Consider the following 21,527-nt stretch of genomic DNA (forward strand, 5'->3'; position numbering starts at 1 on the left):
ACCCAGTAGCAGGGCTCATACGTCATCACTTAAAGACCGGACAGAGTCAGCTGTGACCAGTGTGAATGAATCTCCTGCTGTTTTCAGTAAAACCTTCTTATTGAGCTCCACGTCTTGAGCTCATCCCCACAGAGTAGGAGGAGGAACGAGGACGTCTGCTATTCGTCTGTCCTCGTGTTCTTCTAAATATTTGTTATGACGCCACACTAACAAAAGTAAACGTAAAACACTGATTTTGTATTACTGCAACTTCATAACCTGCATGTGAGACAAAGCACTATATGAAATTCTAGTGGGACTTCATGTCAAACCAGCGGGTGAATCAGAGGTAGATGAAGCAGGGCTCTCACCATCTACATTACCCACTCCTGTAGAAACACCATCTTTACCCGTTTAAACAAAGCCCTCCGCCCCCTCCTGCTCCTTCATCCCCCCTATCAAAGTAAACACACATACCCACAGACGCCAAGGGAGACTGCCTCGCAGTAGTGAGAAAGTAAGTGTGCGTTTGTGTGTCGGCTTGTTAAGGACTGTTTGGATTAATCTGTAGGAACCAGATGCCCCGCTGTGTTCCTTTCAGTCCCTCCATTAATTACACCGTTACTAATAACGGCCTTTGTGTGTGTGTGTGTGTGTGTGTGTGTGTCCATCCCTGTGGGACACACGCTATGGGTAGGTGTGATTCCTATAGCTATAGGTATTCAGAGAACAGTGCAGGACCCGTGTCACTAAGGTAGTCCAGTGATTCTTCATGATACAGCTGTTTGATGTTAATTTGAAAGCACGCCACCTTTCCTGCTGGAAACCACGCTGCACTTTTAACTGTACAGTAGATATGTTGATGTAATATGATAAATGAGCTTTAATTGGGTCCTGATTGACAAGATATTGAGGATTAAGTGCACCATGTACAGGTATCTATGGCATACCTTAACATGAAATTTCCCTTGTGGGACTAATAAAGGTATCTTATCTTATCTTATCATGACTCTGCACACTGCCCTGCACTGCATTCACTGTTTTATGATAAAGTATCACACAGTAATGGGAGCCTGGCCAGTTAAAACAAAAAAACACAATCACATTACCAGTCTTACCAGCTGGGCAGTGGTTGGTTCTGTGCTCAGTGAGCTCAGCCAGACAGTCAAAGTCCTGTTGACAGTTGTCACAGGTGAAGATGGATTCGTCGTCCAAGTCATCGTCGTGATCTCGGTCATCGCGGTCCTCGTGCTCGTCTGGTTCTCCGTCTTCAGCACCGGTCCCCTCTTTGGGGTCGGCGTCTCTTTCAGATGCCGCTATGTCTGCAGAGAAACACATTACAAGTTTAGTCATTGTTACCGTGAACGATCACAGTTCGGATCTTTGTGTCATTCGATATGATGCCATCCCATTCAAATATTCACTGCCCTCTGTGTCACCCAGTTTCACTCTGCTGTCATTTTAGGTTAGGCTGCCGTGCCCGTCACTTAGACCTACAGGTATTTCACAGGTGTTTTTGCAATAAGCTTTATTTAGAGTACAGCATATGTTAGTGACATTTGTTCACACTGATTCACAGAACAAACCAAACTTTTCAATGTTTTCTTGCCTTTTAAATAATTAATTGGTGTTGTTGTATTTCTTTTGTTCCTGCTGTCACACTCCGTTATTCTGTTCAGTTTGAGATGTCAAATTCAATTTCACATTGAAACACTTCCAAAAAGGCTTTTTATGTTAGAAGAATAGAGTCGGTCACCTCCAAGACTCCTTGACAGGACTTACAGTTTTTTCTGATGGCTTAAGCACATTTTTTGTAACTATTGGCTATTTTTGCAAAACTCTACTCACAAATAAGAAAACCCTTCACAAAATCAGCAAAACATTGTAGTTTTATTGCAAAAGCTAATAACTCTTGCTTAACTTTCCAAACCTTTGTAAAAATTGTATTTTTGTATCAAACAGTTAACACAAGCCATCACATTAATAAGCACACAATGCACCAACTACACACTGATGGTATGAATAAAAAACACATCTGGCTTTTGCTTTCTCTGTGCACAAGGTAGGCTATGTCAGTTTGAGCTCATACTTTTGTCATAGGTCCGTAAGCATAGAGGGATCCAAACTTCAAGTACTGGTGTTTATTCACACACATCAAAACAAACACAAGTGTTTATTTCTAAGTCCAAACAAAACAGTAATTTCACTGAGGAAAAAAAAGAAATCAGTCTACATTGTGTCGTCTCTCTGGGTCCGGCCACAAAATTTCATCTACATCACATGTAATGTCCTCTAGTCCAAGGCACCGGGGAAAATATGTTCTGGAATGGCGTATCCAGGCCTGACATGATGCCTGGTCAATATGCCCACATGCCTCCTCCATTCCCTGTAAAAGGGCTATGCATTGATGGGGATGACGGTCATAGACCTTCCAGCGCCAGGCAGAGAAGAACTCTTCAATTGGATTCAAGAATGGAGAGTATGGGGGGAGGACGAGTACAGTGAAGGATGGGTGACCTGTAAACCAGTTGCAGACCAAAGCAGCCCTATGGAAACTAACATTGTCCCATATGATGACGTATCTGGTCTGCTCTGGTCTCTGAACATTGGTGAGCATGTCATGTAAGGTGTCCAGGAATGTAATAATGTGTGCAGTGTTATATGGGCCCAGGGTTGCATGATGGTGAACAACACCATTTTGACTTATACAGGGAGTGCAGAATTATTAGGCAAATGAGTATTTTGTCCACATCATCCTCTTCATGCATGTTGTCTTACTCCAAGCTGTATAGGCTCGAAAGCCTACTACCAATTAAGCATATTAGGTGATGTGCCTCTCTGTAATGAGAAGGGGTGTGGTCTAATGACATCAACACCCTATATCAGGTGTGCATAATTATTAGGCAACTTCCTTTCCTTTGGCAAATGGGTCAAAAGAAGGACTTGACAGGCTCAGAAAAGTCAAAAATAGTGAGATATCTTGCAGAGGATGCAGCAGTCTTAAAATTGCAAAGCTTCTGAAGCGTGATCATCGAACAATCAAGCGCTTTCATTCAAAATAGTCAACAGGGTCGCAAGAAGCGTGTGGAAAAACCAAGGCGCAAAATAACTGCCCATGAACTGAGAAAAGTCAAGCGTGCAGCTGCCAAGATGCCACTTGCCACCAGTTTGGCCATATTTCAGAGCTGCAACATCACTGGAGTGCCCAAAAGCACAAGGTGTGCAATACTCAGAGACATGGCCAAGGTAAGAAAGGCTGAAAGACGACCACCACTGAACAAGACACACAAGCTGAAACGTCAAGACTGGGCCAAGAAATATCTCAAGACTGATTTTTCTAAGGTTTTATGGACTGATGAAATGAGAGTGAGTCTTGATGGGCCAGATGGATGGGCCCGTGGCTGGATTGGTAAAGGGCAGAGAGCTCCAGTCCCACTCAGTCGCCAGCAAGGTGGAGGTGGCGTACTGGTTTGGGCTGGTATCATCAAAGATGAGCTTGTGGGGCCTTTTCGGGTTGAGGATGGAGTCAAGCTCAACTCCCAGTCCTACTGCCAGTTTCTGGAAGACATCTTCTTCAAGCAGTGGTACAGGAAGAAGTCTGCATCCTTCAAGAAAAACATGATTTTCATGCAGGACAATGCTCCATCACACGCGTCCAAGTACTCCACAGCGTGGCTGGCAAGAAAGGGTATAAAAGAAGAAAAACTAATGACATGGCCTCCTTGTTCACCTGATCTGAACCCCATTGAGAACCTGTGGTCCATCATCAAATGTGAGATTTACAAGGAGGGAAAACAGTACACCTCTCTGAACAGTGTCTGGGAGGCTGTGGTTGCTGCTGCACGCAATGTTGATGGTGAACAGATCAAAACACTGACAGAATCCATGGATGGCAGGCTTTTGAGTGTCCTTGCAAAGAAAAGGTGGCTATATTGGTCGCTGATTTGTTTTGTTTTGTTTTTGAATGTCAGAAATGTATATTTGTGAATGTGGAGATGTTATATTGGTTTCACTGGTAAAAATAAATAATTGAAATGGGTATATATTTGTTTTTGTTAAGTTGCCTACTAATTATGCACAGTAATAGTCACCTGCACACACAGATATCCCCTAAAATAGCTAAAACTAAAAACAAACTGAAAACTACTTCCAAAAACATTCAGCTTTGATATTAATGAGTTTTTGGGTTCATTGAGAACATGGTTGTTGTTCAATAATAAAATTATTCCTCAAAAATACAACTTGCCTAATAATTATGCACTCCCTGTAGCTGCACACATAGTTGTGTTACCACCACGTTGTCCTGGGACATTGATTATGGCACGGTGTCCAATAATGTTCCTGCCACGTCTCCTTGTCTTAGTGAGGTGAAAACCAGCCTCATCCACATCAAACTGCTCATGACCCATCTGCCTCTAGCTCCATCACTCTCTGGACAAGACAAAACAAATGCAGCACAGCAGGCACATGCACAGCACTACAGTATGCACTTCCAGATTCAGTAAGGCAAGGCAAGGCAAGGCAAGTTTATTTATATAGCACAATTCAACAACAAGGTGATTCAAAGTGCTTTACAGAGACATTAAAAACAAAAACATGATTTGAATTTGATTAAAACAAGCAAACAAACAAACAAACAGTATATAAAATCAAATATCAAAACAGTAGATAAAATCAGAACAGTAGATAAAATCAGTAGTTAAAAAGTAGGTTTTGAAATTTAAACTTAAGTGTGGATTTGGTGCTTTATTCAAATGCAGCTGAGAACAGGTGAGTCTTCAACCTGGATTTAAATAAACTGAGTGTTTCAGCTGATCTGAGGCTTTCTGGGAGTTTGTTCCAGATATAAGGAGCATAAAAGCTGAATGCAGCTTCTCCGTGTCTGGTTCTGATCCTGGGGACTGATAACAGACCGGATCCAGATGACCTGAGGGATCTGGAAGGTTCATACTGGGTCAGGAGGTCACTGATGTATTTTGGTCCTAAACCATTCAGAGCTTTATAGACCAGCATCAGAACTTTAAAGTCTATCCTCTGACGGACAGGCAGCCAGTGTAAAGACCTCAGAGCTGGACTGATGTGGTCCACTTTTTTGGTCTTAGTGAGGACTCTAGCAGCAGAGTTCTGAATGAGCTGTAGTTGTCTGACTGATTTTTTAGGTAGACCTGTAAAGATGCTGTTACAGTAATCCAGCCTACTAAAGATGAATGCATGGACTAGTTTTTCCAGGTCCTGTTGAGACATCAGATCTTTATCCTTGAAATATTCTTGAGGTGATAGTAAGCTGATTTTGTTATTGTCTTAATGTGTTTTTCTAAGTTTAGGTCTGCATCCATCACTACACCCAAATTTCTCGCCTGGTTTGTGGTTTTTAGGTGTATAGATTGAAGTTCTCTGGTGACCTAGCCAAGTTCTTTTGCACCAAAGACTATTACCTCAATTTTATTTTTGTTTAGCTGAAGAAAATTGTGGCACAACCAGTCATTAATTTCCTCAATGCATTTACCAAGAGCCTGTACAGGGCCTCGGTCTCCTGGTGACATTGTGATATATATTTGTGTGTCATCTGCGTAGCTATGATAGTTTATTTTGTTGTTCTTTATAATCTGTGCCAGTGGGAGCATGTAAATGTTAAACAGAAGGGGTCCCAAGATGGAACCTTGGGGAACTCCACATGTGATACTTGTCTGCTCAGATGTGAAGTTACCTATTGATACAAAGTATTTCCTGTTTTCTAAGTATGTTTTGAACCAGTTTAGTACAGTTCCTGAAAGACCTGCCCAGTTCTCCAGTCGTTTGAGTAATATGTTGTGGTCAACTGTATCAAATGCTGCACTGAGATCCAGTAAAACTAAGACTGACATTTTCCACTGTCTGTGTTCAGACATATGTCATTAAACACTTTGGTCAGAGCGGTTTCAGTGCTGTGGTTCTGTCTAAAGCCTGACTGGAAGGCATCATAGCAGTTATTCTGTTTTAAGAAGTAATTGAGCTGTTGAGAAACTGCTTTTTCAATAATCTTACTTAAAAATGGGAGATTTGAGATCGGCCTGTAGTTATTCATTTGTGTCTTGTCAAGATTGTCCTTTTTCAGTATAGTTTTAATTACAGCAGTTTTTAGTGGTTCTGGAAACACACCTGATATTAAAGAAAAGTTGACGATCTGTAACAGGTCTGACTCCAAAGTCTTTGTGACCTTTTTGAAAAAACTTGTTGTCAGGACATCTAAACAGCAAGAGGAGGAGTTCAGTTGACCTAAGATGTCCTCCAGGTCTTTGCTGTTAATAGGGTGAAACTGTTTGATGGTGTTTAAACAGTTTTTCGGTGGACACAGTACATATCCTGGATCTGCTGTTGATGTACCAATTGCTTGTCTAATCTTTTGGATTTTTTCTGTGAAGAATTTGGCAAAGTCATTGCAGGCCATGGTCGAATGAAGTTCAGCTGCAGCTGACACAGGAGGGTTTGTTAGCCTGTCAACTGTAGAAAATAAGACCCGAGCGTTATGACTGTTTTTGGTGATGATGTCAGAGAAGTAGGACCTCCTTGCACTCCTCAGTTGTAAATTATAATTGTGAAGTTTCTCTTTATAGATGTCATAATGAACCTGGAGGTTTGTTTTTTCTCCATCTGCGCTCAGCTTTCCTACACTCTCTTTTTTCATTTTTCACCAGTGTGGAGTTTCTCCATGGAGACTTTTTCCTTCCAGAGATAACCTTCACCTTAATGGGAGCAATAGTGTCCATTACATTTAACATTTTAGCATTGAAGCTATTGACGAGCTCATTGACTGAACTTCTGGACAGGTCAGGTGTTAATGGGAAGACCTGGTTAAAGATCTCACTACTGTGTTCAGTTATACACCGTTTTGTGATCACTGCTGTTGATATATTTGTGTGGGCTGAGATTTTACTTTCAAAGAAAACACAGTAATGATCAGACAGGCCCACATCAGACACAGTAACCTTCGAGGCCCTTGGAGATCAGAAGGTCAAGAGTGTGTCCTCTATTATGTGTGGCCTCTGTTACATGCTGAGTCAGCCCAAAGTTGCCCAGAGTGTTACTCAGGTCTTTAGTCCCTTTGTCCTGAGGGTTGTCCACATGGATGTTAAAATCCCCAACAATAATTACACAGTCGAAATCAACACAGATCACAGACAGCAGTTCACTGAGGTCATTAAAAAAGTCTGTGCAGTATCTGGGAGGCCTGTAAACATTAAGAAACACAACTTTGGATGGGGCCTTCAGATGTAAAGCCACATATTCAAAAGACTGAAAACTTCCAGGAGATAGCTGTTTACATTGAAATGATTCATTAAATAAGACAGCAACCCCTCCTCCTCTCCTGCTCACCCTGGCCTCACTGATAAAACTGTAGTTAGGAGGGGTCGTCTCGATGAGAACAGCTCCACTGTTACTTTGGTCCAACCAAGTTTCAGTTAAAAACATAAAATCAAGGCTGTGCTCGGTGATTAAATCATTAATTAAAAATGTTTTCCCAGCTAAAGATCTAACGTTTAATAAAGCCAACTTATGTGTTTTAGAGGTATTATTTGCCCCCTCGTGTTTGGGAGCAGTCTGTGGCACACAAGGTATGTTTAATATATTTAAAGATCTTTTAGAGTGTAGCTTTCTGTGTTTTGACCAGGCCACATGTCTTCTTCTGTCACCTAAAAGTACAGAAATTTTAAAACCTTCTAGTAAACAGGGTCCCAGCTTCTCCTGGGAAAAGTCACCACTGCCATAATCCTCGCAGCCCGGACCCTCCACACAACACATAAGAGACTGCGGAGACAGAGCATGAAGGTGGTAAGTACCAGTGATACTATAGCTTACCTGCACATCGTCATATCGCAGCTGTTTTACACGTTCACTGTTTCTTTCCAAAGGTACTCTGTAGATTTGTTTCATTTGGATTCTGTTGCGGGCAAGTACACGACCTAATACAGAAATGCTCACATTTTGTATGTTTTGGAAGGTCATCCTCAATTATGCGCTGCTGAATTTCGCGTAGCCTTATGGAATTATTTGCAATCACCATATTGACTATATGGGTTTCTTGGTCTGCAGTGAACATGCTTCCTCTGCCCCCAGCATCTGGTCGTCTAGCAATTCTGTAAAGTAACAATTTCAGTATTTTTACATCTATGGTATTGTTGTGTTTCTCATTAGCATGGCAGTGCTACAAGTCTTAGTGCAAAGTGACTGTACTAACCGACTGTCATTTCAAAATGTCCTTGTGATGCTTGCTACAGTGTAGCGGCTCGAGTTAGGCTGAACCCGTTGGCCAGCTTCCCTCAGGGTCACTCCACGGTTGATTACATGGTCCACTAATGTAGCTCTGATGTCATCAGCAATTCTATTTCTTACTCTTCTTACCCTTCCTCTCCCCCCTCCTCGTCCTCCTCTTGCTCCTCCTTGTCCTCTTCCTCTAACTTCACCTCCTTGTCCTCGTCATCCTCTTCATCCTACTTCTTCACCTCCACGTCCTCTTCCTCGGCCTCCTCTAATTCTCACTCTTCCTGCTCCCTCCATTGTACTCCACACGGACAGCTTACCTGTATTATAGTGCTTAGGCTGATTGCAAAGTGAACTAATTATCTAAAACAGTTTTCACATGTGACAGTGTGCCAGACAGTTGGCAAAATACTGTAAATAATGTCCATAAATGTGTATAGTTTTGCTAGGAGTGTGTTGATCATTTGGAAATTGAGTGTAAAGCCGTGAGTTGTGCTTTTAGTTTTGCAAACTCAGTGAGTGGTTTTGCCATAAGTATTAATAGTTTTAGAAATTGTGCTATAAGAAGCACAGTTAGGGTTTAAGCATTCAGAAAAAACTGTGTCTGAACCAAACACTTAAAACCTCAAGTAGAGTAATCTGTTCTGCTTCTGAGTTTGGTTCTGGTTCTTGTCTCTCTCGCTCCCTCGGCTCTGTCGTGTCTCTGTGTTCGTTACTCTTCCTGTTTTATTTTGGTAGTCCTGTCCTGTGTGCTTCACGTTCACTTTACTTCCTTTTTGTCATTTAGGGTCTTCAGTTCAGCTCTGTTCCTGTGAGCCTCCACTTCCCCCATTTATTGTCTCAGCCTCCCCCCGTCTCCTGTCGGATCATCGGATCATCTTCCAGCTCCTGATCCTGTGTTTCTAGTTTAGTTCCCCTGTAAAGGTTTTGTTAGAGTTTTCTGCACCCTTCTTTGTTCTTTGCTTGTGAGTCTGCATTTGGGTCCTTTTCTCCACAATGCACGATCGGCGTCCCCACGAGTGTCTCATGGTGTGTCATAGCGTGTCACAGAGGCTACGTCCACACTAGCCCGGATAAATTTGAAAACGACGTATATGTCTGAAAACGCTCCGCGTCCACACTATCATTTTCAGTTGTTTTCACAGAGTTGCGCGTCCACATTGAAACGGACGAAAATGCTTACGTTCCAGTCCTGCGCATGCGTGAAATGCAAGACTATTCGACCTGCCTCATTTCTGTCTGCCGTTTATTTACTTTCCGGCTCTTTGAAACGTCGCGGAAAAATGTCGAGGAAAAGCACCGAGTTTTTTAAAGGGACTAACAATGAGGTGGAGTTGTTGCTGCGAGTAACACAAAAGTACAAAGTTGCAAAAGCGAGTGAGAATTAAAGAATATGAAGAAAAGCTGTCTGGAGCATGTACAGACTGATATTAATCTTTAATAGGGCTGTCAAACAAAACAACTGCTGTGTTATGCCCTCCGCTGCCTTGGTTGAAGTGGTCACATGACTAACATGTGTCATCGTTTTAAAAAGTCTCAGTTTTTGCTGTGCACACTGCGACCGTTTTCAAATGTATGCGTTTCCAAAACGCTGCGTTTTTTCCTTGGGGAAAACGCCGTCTCAGTGTGGACAGGAGGCCAAAACGGAGGGAAAACGATGCGTTTTCAAACAAAAACGCATTAGTGTGGACGTAGCCTGAGTGTCACAGAGTGTCACAGTGTGGTCTTAACAACAGCACAGAACTGGTTATCATTTATTGCATCCAGTGTAAAAAGTGAGTTACCAGCCCTGCACTGCCAATTACTTTATACTGTGTGTGGATTATCACTTAGCATGTGATGTAATGTGAATGTGTGTGTCCTGGTAGCACACAGCAGTGTGAGAGGGGACCAGTGGAGGCTGTGGAGGCCCAATCCTCACCGCTCCATTGTGTCTCCATTTTCACACCTTATTATCACATTATAAACGCTGAGGATCCAAAAGGACGACACTGAAGACACTTGGCTTCAGAGATGATACCAGAGGAGAGAAAAGAAAAGCCCTGCTAACACATAAAAGTCATAATAAAACACAATCAATCAACGACTGCAAATATGACAATGATGATGCACAGACCAGAGAAGATGCCAGGGAAAAAAAAGGATAAGCAGTGGGGACAGCCTGAGATCGAGAGCAATGTTTAAACATTTAAGATAACAATTCAGAAAAGATTATTCTACAAAAAATAAGGTAATTCAAGATAGCACATATTAATTATTATATCACACAGTTCATGAAGCTTCATCAATGCAGAACTCAGAAAAGTTAAATCTCACCTTTTAAATCTGTCCAGTTGAGAACCAATGAGCTCCACGACTAATGAAAACTATTTTAAGAGAGTGCAGCTACAGGTCAAAGCGATTAAGCTCCAAGTCAGTTTTGTCCATGAGGAGCTCGAAACATCATTTAATGTGCACACGCGATAGAAAGGCGCCGCTTTGCTATATGTTGCTATTTCTGGCTCTTAATTTCAGGGTGAGTCTGGTAGAAAAAGTCTGACCATCAAAACTTAGTAGCCAGGTCAGCATCAGCGTGTACGAGCAGGTACACTTACACGGCGTTTTCCCCCTCGCTGTTATTATTTTAGTCTGACTAACTAAGTTTGGGTGTAAGAGGATGCCTGTTAGGGAACGTGAGGGAAAAGTGAATCAGGCACAGCACTCTGATTTATTATGGCAGCAGTATGATGGGAAATAGGGATGAGGGGATGCTGGGAGGTGGGGAACGAGAGACTGAGGTGATGTGGTGTTTGGGGGGACGCAGGAGAGGAAGACAGTGATGGAGGGAGAGAAGGAGGAATAGATGAAGGGATAAGGAAGAAGTGAGGGAGGTGTTGGCCATCTGTCCAGTGGTGAGAGCGCCGTCTGGCTGGGAGAGAAAACAGCCCCTTGGCTGACAAACTGCACGTGCACGCTCCTCATTGTGCACACACACATAAATGCATACATACCAGAAGCACACAAAGGGTCTATACACATACTTTAAATATGTGTGTTAACAGTCAGCTTTTCAAATACACACCAGGTTTTTGTCAAATGTGTAGGAAGTGAATAAAACACGATGCAGGCTGCTATAAAAGGCATTTCAACTTTTTTATTTATATATTATCTGAACATGCATACGTGCAGAAAGCAAATATGGACATACTACATACAATGTGCACACAGTCCCCGGGGTTCCCTGATGCCAGAGGTGAGGGCAGCGCCAACTCCACTGCATGCCAACACAACCTGCTGTCATAGCAACAGAGACAAGAGATGGATTTGCACCCCTCCCTCCTCATCACTCGCTTATTTTCTCTTTCTGTACTTTTTTCAAATAGTGTTTCGCCCCCAAATCCTGTGCAGTGAGATAAAGAGAGAGATGGGTGATGAAGATAAAGGGATGAGAGGGGCTAACAGGAGAGGCTGGTGTTTACACACCGCTCTCTGTGGTCCTCTGCTACCCACCCACCCTGTAATTAGGACTTCTCTTACGGGGAGAATTTGATGAGGGCGGGCTTCAAGAGAGCGCTGTCGCTGTAAGCTCGGTTATGATCATTACCACTCTGGAGCAGACGTCCTGGCTTGGCCAGTGTGTGTGTGTGTGTGCGTGTGTGTGTGTGTGTGTGTGTGCGTGTGTGTGTGCGCGTGTGTGCGTGTGTGTGTGTGAGAGATGACAGTAATATCGTCCGTAAAAAAGAAAAATTTATATAAGCAGTAAGTAAACACGGCCTTTATTTTTTTATGCTGCCTGAGTTCTATAAAAGCACAAAATTGCAGTTTTATTGACTCCTCATGAGGCTACAGTGGTTTAAAAGTGCCATTTATGACACATTCTATTCAATTTTATACCCATTTAGCAGAAAATATCCTTTAGTGTGTATACAAAAGTGTTTCCAGTCAAAATGACTGCACTGTGTTACTTTATAAATTTTTTACTTTGTCATTTTTCACTTAGTTCCTAAAACACTCTCACACCACCAGAGATGGGCAGTAACGCGTTACTGTAATCCGATTACTTTTTTCAAGTAACGAGTAATGTAAGGGATTACTGTTGCAAAAACGGTATTTAGATTACCGTTACTTTCCCGTAGGAACGCTGCGTTACTGCGTTACTAAAACCATGATTTTTTGGGAGAATGTCTCATGACAGTGACGTAAGCGTGTGCGACGTTCGTGACAACAGCTGTGTGCAGATCAACAATGAATAATATATCGAGTGCGGAGAGAGTATGAGCGTGCAGCGTTTAAAGCGTGGAAGTACTGACCTTATTTTGAGTTTGATTCCATAAAAAGTGACAAAAACATTAGTGTCCGTTGTGCGTGGGAAGAAAACTTCTTTTTACAGCGAAAAAACCCTAAACTTCCAGGCAAGCAGCGAAAAGCGCCACGACTGTAATGGGAAATTCACAGAGAAACTCGCGGAGTCTTCAACTGACCGCTGCGGCACACCTGCACCAGGGTAAACCTTCGCCTAACCCAGTCCTGCTTTATAGGTGAAAATAGAGCAACAGGACCGCTAGTCTTTGATTTTATTTATTTTCTGCTGTGTTTTACTTTCATCTATTTGAAAGAGTGAGTGTAAACACAAAAAATATTTTATTTTATGTGCTGGAATGTGCAGAAAATAGGTTTAATTGTTAAACAAATTTCTTCCAGTCAGAGAATGTTGCATATAATTAAATTTTTGCTTGATGCATAAAGTTAAAAGATTAAAACTAATAAAACAAGTTTTAAAAAGAGACTTTTCCATTTGATTACATTTTGTATGATGGATTATGCAGAAAAAGTAGAATTGGGCTGAAAGATCTATCGCTTTATCACCTATTCAGGTTGTAAATCGTGTTTTTAAAAAGTAACTAAGTAACTAAGTAATTAATTACTTTTGAAAATAAGTAATCAGTAAAGTAACGAGATTACTTTTGGGGGGAAGTAATCAGTAATTAGTTACTGATTACTTTTTTCAAGTAATTTGACCAACACTGTGCACCACCTTTCTCCTCCTCTTAGATGCTCCACCCAATCATAGCACAGAGAAGCAGCGGGCCTACTTAATGAAAGCAGGCGACTCCCACGGGTGCTCGGGGTACATACAGAGGTACATACAGACAGTCACTACGCCAGGAATAACTACACACTCTTTTTCTAAATCACTCCACACACACACACGGTTCATTCTTATGTCAGCCACAGAGGCTCGTCCTGCAGTTTAACTACAGGAAATATTCCAAATGTACAGCGCGACTTATGTGGGTCGTTTTCTATCACTCAGAACTCTGATGATTTTTATTCTAGCCATATAATGAGGGACTGCGTCACACCTGGGATACACAACATGCATTTAAACAAAATTAACCAGTTAGTTGGATGGAACAGCAGCTGTATTTAAAGATTTAAACCCAGTATTTGGGGGTGCAGGGAAAAAAAGAGCCTCAGTGCAGACTTTGTGCTTAAACGTCATTATGGCATTTTAACCAGCTTTTTCACTTTGCTGGTTCTTATTGCAAAGTTGCATCCACAGCTATTAGCCCAAAGTGAAACCTTGGATTAAAGAAAATGCACTACAGAACGAGCACTGTGATTGGTTCCAAATACATATACTACCACAGAGACGATCCCAGCTTCATATTAAATATTATGAGCTATTTTCACAGAAAGGCCCGAGTGTGTGACAGCACACAATATCAGTGTGGATGTGGAGAAAAGAGGTTTTACGCTGTGCCTCTCTTGGGGAAACGTAATAAGCAATATTCCTGGCTGCAGCCTCACTAACCTGAGGACTGTTTATTAACACATACAAATATAAATATATAAACGGGTAGCTCAGGAATAATGAGGTCACTTTGCATATCTGCAGGAAAGCTATATCCAGGTGGTGTGTGTACACAACGTACCGCTGCATGCCTGTGTGTGTGTGTGTGTGTGTGTGTGTGTGTGTGCGCACGTGAACCCTGGGTAATTAGATAAAGAGAAGTGAATTAGCAGAGTCCACGGTGCAGAATGATGTTGCACAGCCTAACCACGCCTAGCTGAGACCCACTAATCACCACTCGTTAGGCTCACAGAACAGTATGTGTGGAGAGTTGTGTATTTTCGTAGCACGGGTGTATTTGTTAAGATCGCCTGCGTGTTTTCTCTCATTAACCACATTAAAATGACTTCATTGAAGTAATTAGTGAGCTAAATGATAATAAGCCATAAACACACTGGATAGGAGAGAGAAAGACACAGAGAACTGATTCCCTCCCTCGAAGAAACGAGATATAAACAAAATGACGGATCTGAGCACGCTCAGTTTGGATGCGCTGTCCTACAGGCGCTCTCTGTGAGCAGTTGCCAGGATGTGCTAGTGGAGACACAAACTGGAACACCAAAAATCAAACGCACACAGTCAGCACGCTCATCCTACATCTCTATATATCCTTTGGGAAGCAAACTAGGGAACTAATGAACTCTGGGAAATGTTCCTGAACTGCCCCAGGGTGACAGAAGTGCACTGAAAGAGCGCCAAAGCTGGAGGGGAGTTAAAGGGGAATAAAACATACTGCAATACTGCAAAGGTAAGGTAGTTATTCAAGTGTTAGATTTGGCAGCCAGGAGATGCTACTGTGGCCTGTGTGGGACTCTGCAGCTCAGAGAGACGTGTTTCTGCTGGCCAAGCGCACACACACACACACACACACACACACACACACACACACACACACACACACACACACACACACACACACACACACACACACACACACACACACCCACACACACACACACACACACACACACTCTCTGTGTATCCCCAAAAGAGGCATCAAAGGGCGGAAAAAAGTGTGTTGAGCTTCCAGGAAAATGTTTAGAAATCGGACATTTTCAACACAAAGCTCTGTTCCACATCACACTGCAGACCGGACCATGACTCACACCAGGCTGGATAAGAAACAGCTTCAAGTAAGACATGCATGTTATTATAAAATGATTTTATTTTATGGAACCACTATGAAGGTGGTGAGCTGCGTTTGAGTGAGAGGTGCTCACAGGACACCTGAGTGAGAATGATGAAACAGGACCGGGAGCAATCTTATTCCACATGTTCACAGCTGGTTTGTTTTCGAGGATCTAATTATAAGTCCAAGGAGTGCACACTCCAGGTTGGGAATGGGTCGCTGCTCCAAGAAGAAGAGTTCAAGTATTTTACTGAAGAGTGACAGAGGAGTGGAGCACTGTCTGCAGTAATGCAGAGCACGGGGTCAGCTCTTCATCTGAGACCTAAGGGGCCGGTCACGTCCAGTCTCCTGCTTCAACAAAACATCTATGGACACCACTATGCTGTAACATTAGCTTATGTACTAAGCACTGAGTGTAATTTATAGTACACAGAGTGCAGTATTGATCCAGTGGGGCTGAAAACACTTCATTTAATCGCGCTGCTACAAAACGAAGACACTGCTGCTGTGAGCACCGACTGGAGCTCCAAACATGCAGAACCAGAGAGACACAAAGGACGGTGGACACATTTGGCAATGATTGCACACTCAAATGCACACTGACACACACAGACTGACACACACAGACTGAACAGGTGCAGCTGGACACAACAACACAGGCCTGCTCTCTACCTCCCAGGAGAATCACCCCCCCCTCACCCTCTGCCTCTTCTTTCTGTGAGTTCTAGTGTGTGTGTGTGTGTGTGTGTGTGTGTGTGTGTGTGTGTGTGTGTGTGTGTGTGTGTGTTAGGTGGCTATATTAAGAAGCCCATCTCTCTCGCCTCACCTCCTCCCATTTAGCTCCCACTTCATGTCCCCCCACAGTCTTCATGTGTGTGAATGTGTGTATTTTTTACAACACCCCCCCCTCCCCAGAGGAGATCTGCTGAACCACAGAGTACCAGTCACACACAAATACACACTGACATGTGTTTATGCACACACACACAGACACACACACCCCTGGGATGTGGTGCCGTAAGGGAGAGCAGCACCCAACGCCAGTGTCTGGAAACAGGATGATGAAAGAGGCATTCACGTCACGGAAGGAAGCAACAAACACACGTAAATACACAGTTAACTGCAAACACACATAAAATCATCCAGACTTACCACGCAGACGCACACAGATCGACAGAATCGCACACTCACAAACTGACAGCTGCTCGCTTATTTTGTTTTTTTGCTGTACGCATGCACACCGACACAAATGAGACAGAAAAGGGCTTATTGCTGCAAAACAGACAAAAACACAGATGCACTGTGCACTGTCACAAGCAGACAATAAGAGTTCACACACACGAGCACAGAACTGTTTTCCTGTGGTAGCCTTGGGGAAATTAAAACTACATTATGGACCTCCAGAGGAAAGCGGTGAGAGAGTGATGGAGGAAGAGAGGAAGCAGGAGAAAAGGGGGAGAGAGAGAAAGAGTGAGAGGAGGGCCAGTGTCCTGTTTTTCTCAGCTCTGGCCACCACAAAGCTATTACAAGGAAGCAGGAGAAAAGTGATACAGCCTGCAATCTCTCCTCTATGTCCGTCCTTTGTACTTGGAAAAATCCTCTCACCTGCTGACATTCCTCACACACTCTGTTTATCCCAACTGGTGGACAGGAGGACGTGTATATTGTTGGCCATTGCTTCATATTTCATAGTCGTTATATTTCAGTCAGTGATATGCTTCGTTCCCTTCAGCAGTCACTTTGGTCACTAGTTCAATCTGGTGACTTCCCACTTTGCTAATTAATATTGTTATCTTATCATTTTAAGCACACTGGATCCTGTTAAGCGCAGCACAGGGCTGCAGTTTGTTGCAGTTTGCCTGCATGAGCTTCCTCCAAATGTTAATTGGTGAAACTCCAAATTGGCCTTGGATGGTTTAAGGTGTGACCCTGTAATGGACTGCATGTCTCACCCAATTCTAACTTCAGGCGGTATTTTGTAAGGTAATGATCTTAAAATAATCGAGAGAAAATAAAGACCCCTATGAACAAGCACTTTGGCGACAGTGGGAAGGAAAAACTCCCTTTTAGCAGGAAGAAACCTCCGGCAGAACCAGGCTCAGGAGGGCGGGGCCATCTGTCACGACCAGTTGGGGAGGAAGACGGGACAACAGACGCACCGTGGAAGAGAGGAGAGATTAATAACGACTAATTATTAAAAGCTAAGTAAGTGGAGAACAAAGACTGTGCACCGTGGGAATCCCCCAGCAGCATAACTAAGGCCGGATTCAGGGTCACCTGATCCCGTCCTGACTATGAACTAATCCTAACAGCAGAGACAGCGTCTGTGTCCCACATCCAAACTGGGAGATGGTTTTAAATAGTTTTAAATATGCTCGAAACCACAAGTTAGTCTTCAGTCGGGGTGATATGGTACTAAGAGATCTTTTATTCAAGGTCCTCAGAAAGGCCAAAGATTTTCTTATTGCTCCAGTTTGAACCTCTGACCAGGAACATAAAATCCACCATCTGTACAAACGCATTCAGAAACTGCAGCGCTTGGATATGCTCAAACACGCTTTCCTAATATTGACACAGATCTGACAGGTGCAGGAAACATTTTCACGGCTCGGTTTTGTCACCACATGTGTGTGTGTGTGTGTGTGTGAACACTTGCATATACACACACATTCACACACAGAAGAAGAACAACAATGAGAAGGTCTCAGCTTCTCAGTTTCAGCTCAGGGACCTGACAAATCTTTTCCATGATGACTCACTGGATCGTTCTGTGTGTGTGTGTGTGTGTGTGTGTGTGTGTGTGTGTGTGTGTGCGTGCGTGCGTGCGTGCGTGCGTGCGTGTGTGTCACTGTAGTCTGCAGCAGACTGTCAGTGTGATTTGAGGAACACATGATTCCAGAGAAAGAGGACAAGTTCATCACCAACAGTTTATTAGCACGTGACCCTCGAGTGCGGTCCTGCTCAGTTGGACATCACTCATGACTTCCTCTCTTTCACCCAAGACTGAAATACACGGATCTTATAAACAAATAAAAAACACTGCTGCTATTTCCAACTACGTCTCTCATTTCCTCTTCTTCTCCTTCTTCCAGCACACTGGGAGAGCCAGGCAGCAACAGAGCAAACAGGGGAAGGGGACACGTTGTCTCTGTGTCCCGCTGAGGTGTGGCACGGACCGAAGGGAGAAGGGAAGGAGGGTTTCAGGGCACCTCAGGGGGCAGAAAGGCCAGGAGGAGGAGGAGGAAAAGAGAAGGGGAAATGTAGGAAAGGGGAGAATAAAACTATTCGAGTTGCCCTCACACTCCCTCCGCCTTCACTCAAGCAGGCCTTTCCAAACTCAACACACATTTTCCAGAGTAAGTCAAAGAAAGACTGAGGGATGGAAAAATAGCCTAGAGGGCTGGAAGTTTATGAATTAGGAAGCAGGATAGGAAGGTATATTTCTCCTTGTTCCCTTTCTTTTTTTGCTATTCCCCGTTTTCTCACCCCGTCCTTTTCAACATCATCTCTCAGGGAGGAAAGGAAGCGAGGTCTTCTTTCTTTCTAATCTGCTCGGATAAGATGTAGGCAGCAGTTCTCGCTCCTCACCCCCTCCCTCTCACACATGCAAACTCATCCTAATGTCGCCTCAAATAAACACTCAAAAGGTAAAAGCACAAGCAAAGAGAGGGACAGAAAGAGAGCACGCAGATCATGCAGTGACATGGAGATGCTGGCAGTAACATCCAACCTGAGAGAGTGGCTGAGTAAGGGAATATAGGACAGTGTGTTTTTATGGTAGGAAGAGTTTGAGATAGGTGTGTGTGTGTGTGTGTGTGTGTGTGTGTGTGTGTGTGTGTGTGTGTGTGTGTGTGTGTGTGTGTGTGTGTGTGTCATGGGACTCTAGCTTCCTGCAGGAACTGACACACACAGCAGTTCTAGTGAGCCACCCAGGACCTCAGTCAGCACCCCTTAACACGCACTCACACACACCGCCACACACACGTAGACCTGTACAGTGGCACCTGGAGGAGAGTTAGCACAGTTTTGAAATGGGGGGGCAAGGATGGGAGGGTTCGGCACGTCATAGACACCCCAAGGGTCATACTTTCCTATCCTCCTATCCCTGCAGAGCTTAACGAGAGACGGGCGAGAGCGGCAGAGAGAAAGAGAGATAACTGCATATTTACCACATTCAGCAGTATCTTACGTCCCTGCTGGGATCCAGTCAGAGGAAGTGTTTAACTGTTCTCTGATGCGCTGCAAACCGGAGCAGCAAAACTAACTACAGCTGACAAACACCTACAGTAGTCCAGCTGTTTCTGGAAAATGTGGACTTTGATCTTTACCGAGCACCAATCACAGCACTGAGGAAAACATCGCCAACATTGTCGTGCCAAGCTTAGCATACGGGCCCAGCAGCTGCATCGTTTGCACACGTGAACCTTTGACTCATTGCAGCAGTTGTGAGTCTGGTACAGGGGCGGTTTCAATTGGAGCAAATCACAAAAGGTGTTTTTACAGAAAAAAGGCCGTGAGGCTGGAGTTTCTCCGATAGCAGTATTCCATGAAAGTAACATTAGTGCAGGGAGATTCAGTTCATCTGTGTTCATCTTCACTAACAAGCCCTACACCTTTAATAAACAAACAGCTTACACCAACTCTGCAGAGAGGATCACTACAACAACAAGAAAGCAGCTTCTTTGTAAACCAATTAGAAATCTGCCCTGTTCAGACACAGCTTCATGGTGAAGGCCAAATGTGACCTCTGTACTGAGGTGCCAAGGTAACAGCAGCACATAATAAAAGAGGAGGCTCTGTGGCTCTCAGGGTGCAGGTCCGCTGTGGCCCAAGCCTCTGGTTGCTCCCGTGGTGGAGGATGCAGGCTGGCAGGGACCGGTGGCTCCCCCGTGACACAGGCTTTAACGTCAAAAACACCCTCCGGTCTGGGATTAACCACCAACTGGACGACAACGTCTCCCTCTTTTTTCCATGAAGTCATTTAGCGTTGTTTTCAAGTTTATTTTAGAGAAATACATTTTCTACAAATGATAAATAATCGTGTTAAATACTCAATATTATAACAACTGACCAAAATAGTCAAGATCATAATTTTTCCATAATTAAACGATAGGTTACTGGAACTAATGGACAAATATCTGCAGATGAATCAGTGGGAAAATGACTGGCACTGACTTATAGAAGGTGCTAGCAAATGAAATCTTACAGTGTAGCCTGAATAACACAAAATCCACAGATGCACCAGGATTTGGGACTGAAGCATAAATAAAAGACATCCATCTAAACCTGTGTGTTAATACACCTCTGAATCATACCTGAATCACAGCATGCCTTTATCCTGTCCTCCTCCTCTCGCCCCCCCTGAGCCGGAGGTTTCTTCCTGCTAAAAGGGAGTTTCTCCTTCCCACTGTCGCCAAAGTTCTTGGTCATAGGGGGTCATATGATTGTTGGGTTTTTCTCTGTATGTATTATTGTAGGGTCTACCTTACAGTATAAAGCACCTTGAAGCGACTGTTGCTGTGATTTGGCGCTGTGTGAAAAAACTGAATTGAACGTATTTATACATTTGCCATCTTTAATACACACGATTGTATTTCGTCATTTCTCTTTAATGTTACACGTGAACCTTGAACAGCAGCTGGTTCTGCGGTTCATCTCCTATCGAGGCAAAAGGCTGAGCAACTTTAAATTTCCATCTCAGTGTTTAAACACGAGCCAAGAGGAGATGGGAGGGAGACACGAAGACTAAGGAAAAACTAAATCTGAGAAAAAAAAAATCTGCCGTCTTTGTCTTCCTCCTAGGAAATTACCAAACCACAGAGAGCATTGAAAAAGCACACAAATCTCTCTCTATTAGAGTATTATTGAGACTGACTCCTGCTCTGCCTAGCTACAGTTTTCTGTCTCCTCTTTCCTTCCCCTGAACCTTCACAGTCCCCTCGATCTTTCTTCTTTGTCACTAAATCTTCCCGTCGTTTCCATTTTCATCACCTCAAAGTTACCCCGAGTAAACGTTACAAACGGCCTGCTTGGACTCACCCGCACACAAACATACGTCATCATGCATCTGTGTATGTGTGAGACCACTGTGTGTGTGTCTGTACACTAACCGGTCTGAACAGTTGATCCATCCCAGGTTCCTCCACACTCTGAAGACTCTCCTTCTTCGACAGCTAGAAAAAAGGAGACAGACACAGAAAATCAAATAAACTGTGGTTTAAACCTGCAGCTAATTACAGAGCCACCGTCTGCAGGAGAGCAGAGGAGCCACACAATTCAATGATCATATCACAATTTTAAATAAAACATGCCGTCAGGTTTTCTCTACAACCAAGAAAAACCACCTTT

The 21,527-nt window shown here is 43.4% G+C and overlaps 1 protein-coding gene across 1 annotated transcript in view; it reads right to left on the reverse strand.

Annotated features, from left to right (window-relative positions):
- Positions 1–21,527, reverse strand: part of znf423 (zinc finger protein 423) — a 142,575-nt gene that overhangs the window by 94,691 nt on the left and 26,357 nt on the right. The window contains 2 exon segments of the mRNA XM_031748942.2: positions 1,098–1,301; positions 21,290–21,352. Of these exon segments, the coding sequence (XP_031604802.2) occupies positions 1,098–1,301; positions 21,290–21,352 (267 nt within the window).

This window comes from Oreochromis aureus, linkage group 7 (assembly GCF_013358895.1).
Source record: "Oreochromis aureus strain Israel breed Guangdong linkage group 7, ZZ_aureus, whole genome shotgun sequence".
Lineage (NCBI taxonomy): Eukaryota > Metazoa > Chordata > Actinopteri > Cichliformes > Cichlidae > Oreochromis > Oreochromis aureus.